General features: G+C 40.9%; 2 protein-coding genes across 2 annotated transcripts; both read right to left on the reverse strand.

The window, feature by feature from the left end:
- Window positions 1-2,124: 2,124 nt before the first annotated feature.
- On the reverse strand, window positions 2,125-12,969 carry LOC121979470 (7-deoxyloganetin glucosyltransferase-like). Its single transcript, XM_042531459.1, has 3 exons — window positions 12,906-12,969; window positions 3,566-4,109; window positions 2,125-3,126 (listed from the first exon to the last, which is right to left on the reverse strand). Exons 2-3 carry the CDS (start codon window positions 4,077-4,079, stop codon window positions 2,189-2,191), a joined length of 1,452 nt encoding a protein of 483 aa, XP_042387393.1. The 5' UTR covers window positions 4,080-4,109; window positions 12,906-12,969; the 3' UTR covers window positions 2,125-2,188.
- On the reverse strand, window positions 11,256-12,912 carry LOC121979468 (7-deoxyloganetin glucosyltransferase-like). Its single transcript, XM_042531458.1, has 2 exons — window positions 12,362-12,912; window positions 11,256-12,256 (listed from the first exon to the last, which is right to left on the reverse strand). The coding sequence occupies exons 1-2, from the start codon at window positions 12,873-12,875 to the stop codon at window positions 11,319-11,321; spliced, it is 1,452 nt and encodes a 483-aa protein (XP_042387392.1). The 5' UTR covers window positions 12,876-12,912; the 3' UTR covers window positions 11,256-11,318.
- Window positions 12,970-17,772: the final 4,803 nt, after the last annotated feature.

Raw genomic sequence — 17,772 nt, forward strand, 5'->3', positions numbered from 1 at the left:
CGAAATTTCTTCGGACGGGGACTCCCCCGGGGCGTGACACATGTGGTATTCAAACTTGACTTTTTAAAACTCTATGAAAATCTTTTGGTATCCAAAGTTTTAATAAATTTTCATGAATTTTTTTAGAAATCCTTGGATATAAATTTTAACCAATAAGAGCTCTCCAAAACACTTTGTACAATTTTAAAAATAAAATAAAAAGTCTTCTCCTCATCCTTGAGATTTCTATAGACTTCAAATCGCTTTAATTTTTTACAAATAAGTCCTTTCTCTTCCCGCTCCTCGATTTTGATTATTTCTTTTATCTTAAAAGCTCATGTCCTTGTTCAACCACTCGGCGGCCTGCATCAACTTCTCAGCATGCATTTCATACGAAGCTGAGAGTCATTTGAAATGTCGTTCTCCGACGTTATAACGACAAAAGAATGGATCGGAATGGTTGGAAAGCTAGAATGGAACAGCAGCCGCTTGCAGCCTTTTCTTCGGCAACGACTCACAGCGACGGGCTGCAGGCGGAGATTTTTTCTTCAGTAGCTCGTGATGAGAAACAATGAGTGTCATCCGGTGAAGCATGCGGTGCCCCGGAAAGGAGGAAAATAAATAGAAAAATTATTTGAGGCGACCGGTAATCTTCCGTCGACTACTTGCGAGCAAGTCAAAGTCAAAGTCGATTTGGACGGCGGCACTGTGCGTAGAGGGAAGAGAAACTTGAGACAGTAGGTTTTAATATAAAATATATTAATAAATCAAATTAATTCTCAATTTAATTAATAGATAATTTAATAAAGTCTAATCAAAATCGGCCTAAAAATATTCTATAAAATTTATTAAATTTTAAAATTCCTAAATAAATTTTATATATTTATTTTAATAATATTATTACTAATCAAATTAATAATAATAATATTAATTTTATTAGTAATTAAATTTATCAATTCAATATTTTATTAAAAGTTTGACCAAATTAAAGGGTTGACCAACATTTTTGTTAATTTGGATAAAAATTATAAATAAAAATATTTAAAATCATTATAATATTTTTTGATTTAAAATTATATTATTACAGTTTTTTTTAAAAGTGAGGTGTTATTTTCTCTTTGTTTTTAGCCCAAACAAGATAAAAGTATAAAAAGTTGAAAAGATTTTTCATGGACAAGTATGCTATTTAATATTTTATTAAAAAATAAGTTTAATTAGGTATTTTAGGTTTTGTTTGAAAATAAATATTGTGCGAGATAATGATCACCTATGTTTTTTTAAGATTGAATACACCTCCTTAAATCCATAAATTTCCATGAAATTTACAAATGTATGTAAAAGTCTTGTAAAAAAGTCTAATGAAATTCAATCAAAAAATATTCTATAAAATTTATTAAATTTTAAAAATTCCTAAATAAATTTTATATATTTATATTTATTTATTTTAATAATATTATTACTAATCAAATTAATAATATTATTATTAATTTATTACTAATCAAATTAATAATAATAATATTATTAATTTTATTACTAATCAAATTTATCAATTCAATATTTTATTAACAGTTTGACCAAATTAAGGGGTTGACCAACATTTCATGTTAATTTGGATCAAAATTATAAATAAAAATATTTAAAATTATTATAATATTATTGGATTTAAAATTATATTATTACAATTTTTTTAAAGTAAGGTGTTATCTTCTCTGTGTTTTTAGTCAAAATAAGATAAAAATATAAAAAGTTGAAAAAAAAATTATGGACAAGTATATTATTTATTATTTTATAAAAAAAATAAATTTAAGTAAGTATTTTAGGTTTTGTTTGAAAATAAATATTGTGCGAGATCATGACCGTCTATGCTTTTCCAAAATTGAATACACTTCTTTAAATTCATAAGTTTCCTTGAAAGTTACAAATGTTTATAAAAATCTTACAAAAAAATTTATAGAACTCCATGGAATTATTTTCACAACTATATAAGATTCTATAAAAGTTAATAAAAATTTATGAACTCTACAAAAATCTATCATTAAAAATAAAGTTAATGAAAGAGATTGAATACACCCCGTAAGTATGTTTATGCATGTGATTTATATATATCACCAAATTTCATGACTAAACATAAAGGAATTGTAAAGCTAATAGAAAAGTAACTTATTTAATTTTTCAACATAGGAAAATAAGTTTAATTTTCCTTTTAACATCACTCCTTCATTATTATCTCCTGGATAAGCTTTTCCAAATTTCTCCATGATCCTCCACCAGGTTGGGCTGCCTCAACTGCTTTTTCTTTCCACTCCACCGCTTTCCTCTTCATTTCCTTCCCCTTCTGCCCTTCCATCAGCGCCTTGATCAACCCTTCCACCTCCTCCCTCGTTACATCTTCATCAATTTCCATTCCAATGCCCCATACAGAGCATATGTACCTACGATTAATTTGCTGATCGGCAAAGAAAGGCCAACAGATCATGGGAACCCCTGAGCATATGCTTTCCGTCGTAGAATTCCATCCGCAGTGCGTCAAGAAACCTCCAATTGCAGCATGAGCCAACACCCTCCGCTGTGGGCACCAGCTCGCGAAGAAGCTCCTTCCCTTGGTCATCTCCGAGAACTCCCGTGGCAACAACGCCGCGTCGCCGACCACGAGGTCCGGTCTAATGACCCAAAGAAACGCGCATCCACTGTTGGCCAAACCCCACCCGAACTCCACGGCCTGTTCGCTCGTCAAGCTTGTGAAGCTACCAAAGTTGACGTACAACACGGACCCTGACTCCTTTTCGTCTAACCATTCCATGCATCGCGAGTCCTCTCTCCACATGTTCAGTCCACCGATCGATGAGGTCGATGAATCATCGGGAATGTACTGGGAAACCAGGCACATGGGACCGATATCGAACACCGGCGCCGGCAGCATCGATGAACACGTGCTGAGCAATGGAGATTCTAATTCAGAAAAAGTGTTGAAGATGATTGCCGCGGCTTGGTGAGATGCACGCGCTCCGTCCATGGAAAAGTTGAGCGATGCGTCGTCTCGGTCGGTGGTTCGAATGAAACTAGACAAGTCTCTCAGCCGGACTGTTACCATTCCTGGTATCCAATCAATGACAGTGTCCAGGTACCCATTTGTAAGATCGTCTTCACCTAATTAAGTCATGAATCAACCGCAGGCTCGATTATCTTATCAAATAAAATAAATTTGAGCACCTCAAATTTTGACTTCTGACTTAACTCGACTCGATTTATTGGATTTATAAAATTATAAATATAATTCCACATTATAAAACACGTGAAAAAGATCATGATTTATAAAGAGAAAAGATATCTTTATTGACATGAAGTTTTTTATGGAGAGCACAAGAATAAAATCATGAGGGTCTAAATTTAAAATGGACAATATCATACAAACATAGAGATATTTAAATTTTTTTCGATCCTATAAGTGATATCAAAATCCGGATGATCAGAAAATTTAACCTAAGAGTAAAGACCCAAAATAAATAATATCATACAAATTATAGAGATATCTAAATTCTTTTCAATTCTGTGACCTAATTAATATATATGACACGTTAATACTTACTTTTCAAAGGGATGAGGCCCTTCTCGATCAAGTCCTTGGAGTAGTACAAGTCCGTGAAGCCACACGCGGCCACTGTGCAGTAGAACACGTTAGGGATCCCCAATTCGGTGGTGGCGTTGAGGGTGAAGGTGGCGAAGGAATCTGAGATGACGCATCTAACGGGTGGGACGCCGGATATGCTCGGATCGTTCAGCGCGGATATGAGCCTGAGGAAAGAAGCAGGGCAGTGCTTTTGGGCGGCGAGAACGCGATTTCTAGCGTCTTCTCTGTATAATTGGTCGCTATCTTCGGGGGCGTCGGAGATGCTGGCGAAGCGGAAGTCAGGGAGGCCGTCGAGAGCGGAGAGTGATCCGCTATGGTTGAGAAGTTGGCGGTGGGCGGACTCGGTGTTGACGAAGGTTATGAAGAAGCCCTTGAAGTGGAGGACTTTGGCCAGGTTGAGCATGGAGTTGATGTGGCCTTGCGAGGGGAGAGCCATGCAGACGAGATGAGTTTTGGTGGAGGAGCGCTCCATCTTTGCCTCGGACAGGACGGCCAATTCAACCTTCGTCTGTGATCTGTCTGGGTCCTGGTATTCTGTAAGCTGCAGTGCCTGCGTAGTGAAGAAGGTCAAGATAAAGGGCAAAAATTAGAAGGCGGCTTATTTTTTATGAGAATAAATAATAGACAAGTGGAACCATATTTAATTGACTAATTAAGTGAGAGTAAGTAGGACGGATTGGACGGAAGAGTATGCTATTAATTGAGAGTGAGTAGAGAATATAAAATTTGATCTTAATCCAACATATTATCTATTCTTGCGATGGCTTCGTGAATTACCTCATTCAACAATTTTGCATTAGTGTAGTCTTATTTACATCCAATCGTTGTGCAGAGTGGTAAAAGATGATTTGTTTCTCCTTAGCATGTTTGTCAATCAATTTTAGGACTAACGTGAAAAGGACAAATCACGATAATTAAAAAACTAGATGAATGAAGAGCGACTTATATGCGGGGTCAGGAATTATACTCTGTTAATCTTAAGATTCGACCCTCAACTTTAAAGATAATCATTATCCAGCTATCACCTGCAGCATCTCTGTCTCTAGGGGTTGTGCGGCGGTTGAAGTATGTGTATTACCATATAAAATTTTGAGATCAAAATTTAATATGTCTGAACATGTCTTTTTCTATATTTTAATCATCTACGTTAATAATTAATAATCATCCATAATTCTCCTTCTCCATATTAATAATTTAACTATTTGGAAGCAACATTCTTGAGCAGATAACTTTGATTTATCTTTCTATGTGGTAATTTATTAACCACTCAACTTTAAAAAATAATAATAACAATATTTATAAAAATATATATATTTTAACATAGTTTTTATTAATCTTTTACTCGAATCAAGTGGATGAAAAAATTATATTAGATATAAAATAAAATAAACTTAGATTACTCGCAACCTGACTTTGTCGTGACTTGACTTAGATCACAATAAAATCATTCATATAAATATGAAAAAACACAAAAATTAATAATAAGAATTATTACTATAGTAATTTGGCATTCATTATCGGTATTTGATTTCATAATTTTTTTTCTCTTAATCCAAAACTTTCTTAGTTGATTATTTTACAAAAAAAAATAAAAATCACTATCATTTAGACTGAAATGAAATTATGTCGGCCTTGTTCTGTATTACTATGGACTAGTTGGATGTTTTCTGAAATCCAAATTTGATTTATCTTCTTTGAATCTGATTTGAGATATGTAATGTTGGGGTGGGGAAAATATAATTTTTGTTTTGATATATCATACATATCATATCGATGTATACCAAACATACTAATATTAGCGATATATCAAAAATTTTGATATAATATATTAAAGTTTTCATATGAAGTCATATATCTATCAAAAATTTCGATATAATAAAAATATATACCAATTCCCTACTAAAATTTTGGTATACTTCATTTTTAATATGGTATAAACTACATATCGTTCATATCAAATAATTCAGTATACAGAAATTTCAGAATAATTTTGATTCATTACTGAAAGTTAGGATTAGGGTTAGGGTAAAGACACAAAGTGAAGAGAAATATTAATGAAAATAAGTCATGATTAAAATGATTTCCTGATGGATTAAGTCGGTTGATTTAATTGTTTAAAAGCTAAAGCCTCTTTCATTTGGATTGGGTATAAGATACTCATATGTAAAAATTATGAAGAGAAAAAAATTAATTATATTATCGAATCCAAAAAGTATATTAGAAATACAGAGTATAAAGCCTTATATAACAATGTTAATAAGTTCTAAGAAATCCTAAATCCTAAATAGAAAAGGGAAAAAAGAATAAATTGTCCTAAAAATTATAAACAAATAAATATATATAATCTAACATCTCCCTCAAAGTCATGAAGCTATAGCTAGAAATATTGAGAGTTTATTAGACAAAAAACGAAAGTGTGAAACAGAATGTACCTGGATAAATATATCAGTAATCTATAGATTTGAAGAAACGAAAGACAATGTGATAGTGTCAATCTGAAGATGATGAGTAATATGACAATTAATTTTAATATATTTCGTCTGCTCATGAAAATTAAATTGCACGTAATTTGAATAACACTCTAATTATCACAATATAACGAAATAAGTTGATGAAGAGAAATATTCATATTCGCAACAACCAATACAACTAAACTATCTCATAAGTAGTTAAGATCATGACATAGTACTTAACTTTCGTGAAAGATCAAGAAATAACATTTTATTTCTTACTCTTCCAAAAAATGAAGAAATCATCAAGAAAAATATAAAAACTAATAATAGATCTGTGATCCGTAGGATCATCAGCCTATTATTATATTAAATAATATTAATATATTTTTTAAATATGATCTATCAATTTGAAATAAAAAAACAAAAAAAAAACTCGCGCATCTAATGAAATAATTTCACGCAGTTGAGTATTGGAAGAAGGAAATCTATTTAGATTTGATCCTAACTTTAAAACAAAGGAATGATGTCATAGTGTTGATTTTAGTATATAGTTGGCCTCTTCGTCAGGACTACTCTCCTACTAAGTCAATACATAGTCAACGATGTAATATTTTTTTTTAAGTGGTGGTTATATATCCTGTGCAAGTTTGAAACCGCAGAAGACGACAATGAACTGCTGCTCAGATATGGATCCGTGGTGGTTACGAGTTGCCCAACAAATGCATTGTTCCTTAACGAAGATGGTAAATTGGAGATGTTGTTGGAAGGGTGATGAAAAGAAGATTTCACGTAATTTTGTAATACAAAAGTACGTAGTTTTGTAATATATACAAAAGTATTAGTGTCTGGCCCAAAAATGATTTTGGCATTAGTATCGAATTTAAATTAGTTTTTGATGATATGAAAAAAATTATAGTAAAAAGCGTGTAAACAATACCGGATCTAGATAAAAATTTAAGAGGTGTTAGAGAAAAATTTAATACGATGTAGCTCTCGAAAACTACGTAATTAATTAGGATTCATTTCATTTTTGCATCTAAAGAAATACTCATCCAAAATATAATAGAATTTTGTTGAAAAGATAATCACAACTTAAATTGGTCCGATCAAAATTGAGAAGCAAATTTAAAAATTGAAAAGATCATTATGATGTTACTGTATTTGAGTAAAGTACACAATATGTTCAATTTTTAAAGTACGAAGTATTGTTTACTTTGGATTAAAATTATAAATAAAAATATTGAAAATTATTATAATTGATCCGGTGGTAAAAAAGGGGGTCCGCCCGAATGATGGTCAACGGATCTGTGGTGGTCGCAGTCAAAGTCAACTTACCTGAGCGATCGGCTCGGACAGCGCCCGAGCCGGTGCTTTGACAGCTCGGTCGTTAGTCGCAGTCAAAGTCAACCTACTTGAGCGATCGGCTCGGCCAACGCCCGAGTCGGCACTTTGACAGCTCGGCTGTTATGCCGAGCTTCCGACACTCACAAGCTAAGCAGGACTCATTTTGTTCAGAGGACCGCGCCAGTTGCCCTCGGTCGAGCAGACGACCCGCTCGGCTCAGCCGTGATGCCCATCGAACGACCGGGTGACTGACGGGCCGAGCGTCCCTTCCGCTTGGCCCGATACAGACAAAATAACATCTGGCTATATCTTCCTCGAGACAAGCGCCACCGACAGACGGCATGGTCGGCGGGCGGACCAGACAGAGAATCGTACGGTGAAAGCTTCCACTATCACGTCAGGGATATGCTCGGACAATTGAGGTATGACGTCAGGTACACTTTTCTGACACGACCATTTCTAGGTATGCTTTGAGGAGCGTGCACACCTCAGAAATCATACACGCGCCCCTTGGGAGCCCTATATAAGGGCCCCCAACCTTCGACGGAGGTATGCATTCTCATCTACTGTAGCTACAGTCTTCATTCTCATTACTCTGCCTCGATCTCTTCTCGCCAGAGCTGACTTGAGCGTCGGAGAGCTGTCGCCGAGAACCCCTTCCCGGCTCGGTTTTGTGCTTGCAGGTTCTCACCAGAGGCTCACGCCAGTCGGAGGTTCGTACACCATCAACGAGAGCGCCACGCCCCCAGCGTCTGTCGACTCAGCACCCGGACAGGATCAAATTGATGTCGTCTGTGGGATACCAAAGGAGCATCCTCGGCCGAGTGCTCCACGTCCTCGTCTTGAGTAGAGGGATGTCTAGCGGATGAATTAGCATCGCCCACCGCTTCAGTTGTAGAAATTCGAACGGCCGATCCACCGATAGCAGTAGGTGCTTTGCCGCTCTCACCTTCGTGTGAGCCGACCGGCGCAATTCCAAGGTCGACCATCTCCTTAGCAGCCGCCGCTTCAATCTCGTCAGCCCTCAACCTCATCCGCTCGATAGCACGAGCGCACATCATGATGTTAGCTGCAGAAAGGGAAATCAAATCAGTTAGATCAAAAGGAAAAAAGGATCAAGAGAGCTCTTATCCATGCTACTCGGAAGTTTTGAGCGGATCGGACTTAGCCCGAACATGTATAACATGCCCTCACAGAGCAATTCGTGGATGTTGAACTTTTGGCCGGCCAGCATGTCGGCTACGTGAAGGTAGGTCGGCTGGCTCCTGTATTTACCGAGCTCTAGTGGAGAGGGTACGGCGGTCTGTCACTTGGTTCTGAAGGACGGCGACTCGGGCAAACGTAGAAAGAAAAAGTATTCTTTCCAATGTTTATTAGTGGTGGGCATTTTGTCGAAGAAGACAAGGCCGATCCGAGACTGGAAAAGGAAAGTACCCCACTCGGACTGTTTGAGATAGTAGAAGTAATGGAAAATCTTGGGAACTAAAGGGATGCCATGCAGCCTAAATAAGATAACTACGCCGCACAGCAATCTAAACGAGTTTGGAATTAGTTGGCCAAGCGGGAGGAGAAAATAATTACATACTTCAATGACGAACAGATGTATGGGAAAACGCAGATCAGCTACAAACTGGTCTCGGAAGAAACAAGTAGTGTCGGTCGACGAATCATGAGGCCGATCGGACGGAGTAACTAATATTAATTTATGGTCAGGAGGAAGTTCGAAGGTGCGGACGAGGCTCACCGCGTCACCTGCATCAAACCGGCTCTCCATGGCGGTATACCAGAGGCCGGGAGCAGGGTCAGACGGTTGTGACAAACTCGCCATCGCCAGAACAGTGGAGAAAGCGAGAATATAGGGAGGTCAACGAATAAGACGCCGAGGAAATAGTAAAAGCTCAAAAAGACAAGAGAAACAGAGGCAAAGACAAGAAGTAGCAATGACCTTACACGGAGGATGGAAGAAAAGCGTGAGTCGACGGAGCTCGGAACACAAATCGTCGACGGAGCGATGAACACCGAATAGCTTGAGCACCAAAACGCGAAGACTGCGAAATGAAACAGAGACAACACAACGACTTTATAAAAAAGAGGTTAGGGCAAGCGGAGCCATTCGATCTAGGTCGCGGGCCCCAAGACACAAATCACACTGTTGAATTCAAACCGCCAGAGGTCACATCAAGCCTCAAGCGTGCGATGACAACGGCGGTGCCACGTGGCTGTCAATCATAGGAGGGCATTTAATGAACGCCATTACGAGGGCGTGGCCGCATGCTCGGCCCTAATGGACGGGATTTGCGAGCATTCCGAGGAGATCTGTGGTAGGTCATTGTTGACCATCTTCAGATAAGCAAACCAATCAGTAAAAATTCTGCCAAGTGATAGCGGGCACGCTTCTGGTCGACGTTATGAGGTAGTGTTAGGGGCGCTCGGCTTTCTTGATCGGTCGGCCCTGTGTCGGCAGACTAGTCCAGTCAATCAGACTTACAGCCTCCTTCGACTAGACTTGAGGAGGAGGCACGTGATCCGGTGGTAAGAAAGGGGGGGCCCACCCGGATGATGGTCAACGGCCCTGTGGCGGTCGCAGTCAAAGTCAACCTACCTGAGCGATCGGCTCGGACAGTGCCCGAGCCGGCGCTTTGACAGCTCGGCCGTTAGTCGCAGTCAAAGTCAACCTACCTGAGCGATCGACTTGAACAGCGCCCGAGCCGACGCTTTAACAGCTCGGCTGTTATGCCGAGCTTACGACACTCACAAGCTAAGCAGGACTCATTTTGTTCAGAGGACCGCGCTAGTCGCCCTCGTTCGAGCGGACGACCAGTTCGGCTCAGCCATGATGCCCATCGAACGACCGGGTGACTGACGGGCCGAGCGTCTCTTCCGCTCGACCAGATACCGACAAAAATAACATCTGGCTATATCTTCCTCGAGACAAGCGCCACCGACAGACGACATGGTCGGCGGCCGGACTAAACAGAGAATCGTACGGTGAAAGCTTCCACTATCATGTCAGGGATATGCTCGGACAATTGAGGTATGACGTCAGACGCACTTTTCTGACACGACTATTTCTAGGTATGCTTTGAGGAGCGTGCACACCTCAGAAAGCGTGCACGCGCCCCCTAGGAGCCCTATATAAGGGCCCTCAACCTTCGACGGAGGTATGCATTCTCATCTACTATAGCTACAGTCTTCATTCTCGTTACTCTGCCTCGATCTCTTCTCACTGGAGCTAACTTGAGCGTCGGAGGGTCGTTGTCGGGAACACTTCCCACCTTGATTTTGTGCTTGTAGGTTCTCATCGGAGGCTCATGCCAGTCAGAGGTTCATACGCCGTCAACGAGAGTGCCACGTCCCCAGCATCTGTCGACTCAGCACCCGGACAGGATCAATAATATTGTTAGATTTAAAATTATATTATTATAGTTTTTTTTTTAAGTGAGACGTTATCTTCTCTTTGTTTTTAATCAAAATAAGATAAAAATATAAAAAAAAATTATGGATAAATATATTATTTATTATTTTATTGAAACAATAAATTTAAATAGGTATTTTAAGTTTTGTTTGAAAATAAATATCATACGAGATCATGACCGTCTACTTTTCTAAGATTGAATGCATCTCCTTAAATCCATAAATTTTCATGAATTTTATAAATATATATTAAAGTCTTGCAAAAAAATCTATAGAACTCTATAAAATTATTTTTACAATTATATAAAATCCTATAAAAATCAAAAAAAATTTATCAACTATATACAAGTCTATCATTAAAAAACTAAGAGATTGAATACACATGATTTATATATATCATCAAATTTCATGACTAAACTATAAACGAACTGTAAAGCTAATAGAAAAGTAATTTATTTAATTATTCAACATAGAAAATAAGTTTAATTTTCCATTTAACATCACTCCTTCATTATTATCTCCCGGATAAGCTTTTCCAAATTTCTCCAAGATCCTCCACCAGGTTTGGCTGCCTCAACTGCTTTTTCTTTCCACTCCACCGCTTTCCTCTTCATTTCCTTCCCCTTCTGCCCTTCCATCAGCTCCTTGATCAACCCTTCCACCTCCTCCCTCGTTACATCTTCATCAATTTCCATTCCAATGCCCCATACAGAGCATATGTACCTACGATTAATTTGCTGATCGGCAAAGAAAGGCCAACAGATCATGGGAACCCCTGAGCATATGCTTTCCGCCGTAGAATTCCATCCGCAGTGCGTCAAGAAACCTCCAATTGCAGCATGAGCCAACACCCTCCGTTGTGGGCACCAGCTCGTGAAGAAGCTCCTTCCCTCGGTCATCTCCGAGAACTCCCGTGGCAACAACGCCGCGTCGCCGACCAAGAGGTCCGGTCTAATGACCCAAAGAAACGCGCATCCGCTGTTAGCCAAACCCCATCCGAACTCCACGGCCTGCTCGCTCGTCAAGTTTGTCAAGCTACCAAAGTTGACGTACAACACGGACCCTGACTCCTTTTCGTCTAGCCATTCCATGCATCGCGAGTCCTCTCTCCACATGTTCAGTCCACCAATCGATGAGGTCGATGAATCATCGGGAATGTGCTGAGAAACCAGGCACATGGGACCGATATCGAACACCGGCGCCGGCAGCATCGAGGAACACACGCTGAGCAATGGCGATTCTAATTCAGAAAAAGTGTTGAAGACGATTGCCGTGGCTTGGTGAGATGCACGCGCTCCGTCCATGAAAAAGTTGAGCGATGCGTCGTCTCGGTCGGTGGTTCGAATGAAACTAGTCAAATCTCTCAGCCGGACTGTTACCATTCCTGGTATCCAATCAACGACAGTGTCCAGATACCCATTTGTAAGATCGTCTTCACCTAATTAAGTCCATGGATCAAGCTCAAACTCGATTAGACTCGATTATCTTATCAAATAAATTTGAGCACCTCAAATTCCAACTTATATGACACGTTAATACTTACTTTTCAAAGGGATGAGGCCCCTCTCGATCAAGTCCTTGGAGTAGTACAAGTCCGTGAAGCCACACGCGGCCACTGTGCAGTAGAACACGTTAGGGATCCCCAATTTGGTGGTGGCGTTGAGGGTGAAGGTGGCGAAGGAATCTGAGATGACGCATCTAACGGGTGGGACGCTGGATATGCTCGGATCGTTCAGCGCGGATATGAGCCTGAGGAAAGAAGCAGGGCAGTGCTTTTGGGCGGCGAGGACGCGATTTCTAGCGCCTTCTCTGTATAATTGGTCGCTATCGTCGGGGGCGTCGGAGATGCTGGCGAAGCGGAAGTCAGGGAGGCCGTCGAGAGCGGAAAGTGATCCGCTATGGTCGAGAAGTTGTCGGTGGGCGGACTCGGTGTTGACGAAGGTTATGAAGAAGCCCTTGAAGTGGAGGACTTTGGCCAGGTTGAGCATGGAGTTGATGTGGCCTTGCGAGGGGAGAGCCATGCAGACGAGATGAGTTTTGGTGGAGGAGCGCTCCATCTTTGCCTCGGACAGGACGGCCAATTCAACCTTCGTCTGTCTGGGATGATCTGGGTCCTGGGACTATGGAAGCTGTGCCTGTGTAGTGAAGAAGGTCAAGATAATGGGCAAAAGTTAGAAGGCGGCTTATTTTTTATGAGAATAAATAATAGACAAGTTGAACCATATTTAATTGACTAATTAAGTGAGAGTAAGTAGGACGGATTGGACGGAAGAGTATGCTATTAATTGAGAGTAAGTAGAGAATATAAAATTTGATGTTAATCCAACCTATTATTATCTCTATTCTTGCGATGGCTTCGTGAATTGCCTCATTCAACAATTTTTCAATCGATTTTAGGACAAATATCGATAATTTGTTTCTCCTGAGCATTTTTCAATCGATTTTAGGACTAACGTATAAAGGACAAATATCGATAATTAAAAAACTAGATGCACTCCAAAAAAAAAAAAAAAAAAAAAAAAACATAAATTTGGAGACAAAAGTTTGAAACGAACAAAATTCGTCTCAAAATTGAGATAACTTTAACAACGAAAATAAATTTCGACCCAAATAATCAACAAATTTTGCAACAAAAAAATTTCGTTTCAAGTTTGCAACAGGAAAAAAATTCGTTGCTAAATTCATCCCGAAATCTGGAACGAATCCAGAATTCGTCCCAAATTTAGGGACAAATCCTGGATTCATCCAGATTTTGGAACGAATAGAGGATTCGTCCCAAATTCTGGGACGAATCCAGGATTCGTCCCAAAAATAATTTTTTTTTTTTAAAAAAGACAATCAAACACCGAAAGCTTATATCTTGACCTAGAGACATCAGAATCTCATGAAACAAGTTTCTATGCGTTCGTATCGTTGACCTGATCGTAAATATGTCATCATCCATAATTTTTAATTAATATTTTCAGTGATTCAAATTTTTAACACCAAATTAGGTCAAATTGGGAATAAAAAATTCCAAAAATAAATATATTTGGTCAAAAATATTTTTATGCATATATTTACGATCAGGACAATGATACTAACGCATAGAAAATTGTTTCATCAAATTCCGATATCTTTATGTTCATATTTAAAGCGCCCCATTTTATTATATTTTTTTTAAATAATTAATTCGTCCCAAAATTTGGGACGAATCACTGATTCATCCCAAACCTGAAAATAATATTTAAAAAGGCAAAATCATACACCGAAGGCTTATATCTTGACCTAGAAATATCAGAATTTCATGAAACAAGTTTCTATGTGTTCGTATCATTGACCTGATCATAAATATGTCATCATCCATAATTTTTAATTAATAATTTCAGTGATTCAAATTTTTAACACCAAATTAGATCAAATTGGAATTAAAAAATTCAAAAATAAATATATTTGGTCAAAATTATTTTTATGGATATATTTACGATCAGGACAACGATACGAATGTATAGAAACTTGTTTCATCAAATTCCGATGTATCTTAGTAGATATATTTTAAAACATATATAGGTTCCTAATAACTAAAAAGGTGTTATGTAGCGAATGAATGTAAATTAGTATCCGAAAGCTTAAATATGGACCTAAAGACATCAGAATTTCATGAAACAAGTTTCTATGCATTCGTATCGTTGACCTGATCGTAAATATGTCATCATCCATAATTTTTAATTAATATTTTTAGTGATTCAAATTTTTAACACCAAATTAGGTCAAATTGGGATTAAAAAATTCCAAAAATAAATATATTTGGTCAAAAATATTTTCATGGATATATTTACGATCAGGACAACGATACGAACGCATAGAAACTTGTCATCAAATTCTGATGTCTCTAGGTCCGTATTTAAGGCATCCCATTTTGTTATATTTTTTTTAAATACTTAAATTTTTGGGACGAATCCAGGATTCGTCCCAAACCTGAAACGGGGGCTAGGTCGACTGTTGCAGAAGGAGCGCTGACCTGCTCTAACGCCGGTTCCACAGATGTAGCCGAATGGGCAGGAGGGTCCATCCGGCGCCGCTTGCGTGTCATCAGCAGAGCGTCGTCGGCGGAGGGCCCACCGTCCTCCGGCGTAGGATGTCCAGCGGACGAAGTAGCATCGCCGACCGCCTCCACTACAACTTCCTGAACGACCAACTCTCCGACGATGGGTGGATCTTCTTCGCTCTCACCCTCGTGTGAGCCGACCGGCGCAATGCCCCGGTCGACCATCTCCTTAGCTGTCGCCGCCTCTATCTCGACGGCCCTCAACTTCATTCGATCAGCGGCCTTGGCGCGCCACATGATGTCGGCTACATAAAAGAAGAATAAATCAGTTAGATCAAAAGGAAAGGGGGAGAGGAAAACGCTTACCCATGCTGCTCGGAAGCTTCGTTCGGATCCGACTTAATTCGAATATGTACAACATGCCCTCACAAAGCAGCCTATGAATGTTGAATTTCTGCCCGACCAGTTGGTTGGCTGCATGGAGGTAGGGCGGCTGGCTCTTATATTTACCAAGGTCTGGCGGGGCCGGCACGACGGTCTGCCATTTGGTTCGGAAAGCTAGCAGCTCGGGAAGACGAAGGTAAAAGTAATACTCCTTCCAATGTTTATTTGAGGTCGGCATTTTGTCGAAGAAAACAAGGCCGATCCGCAACTAGAAGAGGAAGGTGCCCCTCTCGGATTGTTTGGGATAGTAGAAATAATGGAAAATCTTGGGGACTAAGGGAATACTGTGCAACCTATAAAGAGGATGACCACTCCACACAACAGCCTGAAGGAGTTCGGAACGAGTTGGCCGACCGGGAGGCGGAAATAATTACAAACTTCAAGGATAAACGGATGTAGAGGAAAACGCAGACCGGCTACAAACTGGTCTCAGAAGAAACAAGTAGTGCCGGGCGGCGGGTCTTGTGGCCGATCGGAAGAGGTAGCTAATATCAATCTATAGGCAGAGGGGAGTTCGAAGTCACGGATGAAGTTCGTCGTGTCACCCTCATCAAACCGGCTCTCCATGGTCGTATACCTGAGGCTAGGAGAGGGATTAGACGATTGCGAGGTGCTAGGCATCGCCGGAATAGTAGAGAAAGCCAGAACCAGAGAACAAAGGGATGGATGAAAGAGAAGGTCGGAACAGTGCAGAACTAACACAGATGTCGCTAAGAATACAAAAGAAAGCACAATGAAGAAGATAAAGGGTAGGGATTCCTTACAGGAAAGGATGGCGGAGGCAAGGGATTGCCGGAACACTAAAAAGTGAGTTCGCCGGAGCACTGAGCAAGATGGAACAGAAGCCTTCGGATGCGCGCACGTGATAACGCGAAGCGGCTGGGGGAAGAAGAGATGTCCTTATAAACGTTGGGCTCGATCGACCGGAGCCGTCTGATCCAGGTCACAGGATCCGAGGCGTAGATCTGACCGTCGAATTCAAAAGGCCAAAGGCCATATCAGCCCTGACAGCTCGAGCGAGCGGTGACGGCTGCGTGACCACGTGGCGCCCGCTCACGGGTCGCATTTAATGAGCACCATTACGCAGGCATGGTCGCATGCTTAGCCTTAATGGCGAGGATTTACACGAATTTTGAGGAGATTCTAGGGGCATCGGCATTGACCAAGGTCGGAGCGGTGGGACAACTGCTGGCAAACAAAACTTTCCAAGTACCAGCAGGGGTCGTGTCGAGCGGCATCGCCCACTTCCGCAGTTCCCGATCGGATAGACACCAATGTCGGTAGCCGAGCGGCAGACGTATCACCAAGCCAATAGTTCAGTCAGTCGGACTTGCAGCCTCTTTCGACTAGACTTGAAGGGAAGACACGTGATCCAGTGGTAAGGATCGGGGCCCACATAGGAAGGGTTCAACGACACGGGAGAGTCAAAGTCCCAGCTGAGCGGGGTGGGAAAGTCGCCTGGCCGACCGGCCGGAGTAAATCCCGGGCCGGCGTGTGACAGCTCGACCTGGGGTCGAGCTTCCGACGTTCACAAGCTCCCTTATAGAGGAACCGTCGTGCCGAGCGGCCGATCCGCTCGGTCGAACCGCAGATCAACCAGATCGTACTCCCGTTCGAGTATTTGACCGAGCGGCCTTCTCGCCCAGTCCGATGCGCATACGCACCCAAGCGCCCTAGAGGTCGTGCGTGCATCCCGTCCGGCCCAGTAAGAGACAAAAGACTTAGAAGAGGACAAAAAGGACAGCTAGTGATATCTTTCTCGAGACACCTACCGCCGACAAACAGCATTGATCCTGTCCGAACCAGAAGTCAACAGACGCTGGGCACGTGACGCTCCAAGGCTCGCTGATGTAGGTCTCCAACTAGTGTCGAGATGCTCCGGCTATCCTGCACAGAAGTCGAGCCGGGAAGGGGATTCCCAGCGACGACCCTCCGACGCTCAAGTCAGGTAAATCACGATGAACAAGGTGGCTCCAGAAGTCTCAGAGTACATACCAGCATCCCTTGTCGATGAAACCTGAGGTTCTTTATATAGAGCTGTGAAATGTTTGGGCACGCGTACCAAGGTGCATAAGTGTCCCCTGTCCTATCCTAGGTATGCGGCTGTCAGAAAGCTTACCTGTCCTTTCCTAGGTACGCGGCTGTCAGAAAGTTTACCTGACCCATATCGCTACAGTCAAAGCATGCCCTCGATGGGACAGCAGAATCCCAAGATTTGGAGCATGACACACACGTGAAACCTACAGGTTGTCAGAGAAAGAAATCCTCTGGCCCTTTCCTTTGCTCCAAACTTGTAGTCCGAGCGGAAAGATACCTAAACATCCGACCGGACATCCGCAGTGGTTTACTTGTGCTTTGTGGAGACTAACAAACAGGGGTGCTTTATGACTGTAATCGGCCAAAAGGTCAGCTAGGTCCATGACCTTTTTAACTGAGCGTCGGAACCCCGATTTGACAGGGTGCCTACCAACTATAAGTGCAAA

Source organism: Zingiber officinale, chromosome 5A (genome assembly GCF_018446385.1).
Source record: "Zingiber officinale cultivar Zhangliang chromosome 5A, Zo_v1.1, whole genome shotgun sequence".
Lineage (NCBI taxonomy): Eukaryota > Viridiplantae > Streptophyta > Magnoliopsida > Zingiberales > Zingiberaceae > Zingiber > Zingiber officinale.

What these genes read in the sequence shown, in the direction of transcription:
- LOC121979470 (XM_042531459.1), bottom strand. Translation starts at nt 4,079, where the DNA reads ATGGAGCGCTCCTCCACCAAAACTCATCTCGTCTGCATGGCTCTCCCC. An exon ending in GGGCCTCATCCCTTTGAAAA is followed by an intron (nt 3,127 to 3,565) that starts GTAAGTATTAAC and finishes TGACTTAATTAG; the next exon opens with GTGAAGACGATCTTACAAAT.
- LOC121979468 (XM_042531458.1), bottom strand. Translation starts at nt 12,875, where the DNA reads ATGGAGCGCTCCTCCACCAAAACTCATCTCGTCTGCATGGCTCTCCCC. An exon ending in GGGCCTCATCCCTTTGAAAA is followed by an intron (nt 12,257 to 12,361) that starts GTAAGTATTAAC and finishes GGACTTAATTAG; the next exon opens with GTGAAGACGATCTTACAAAT.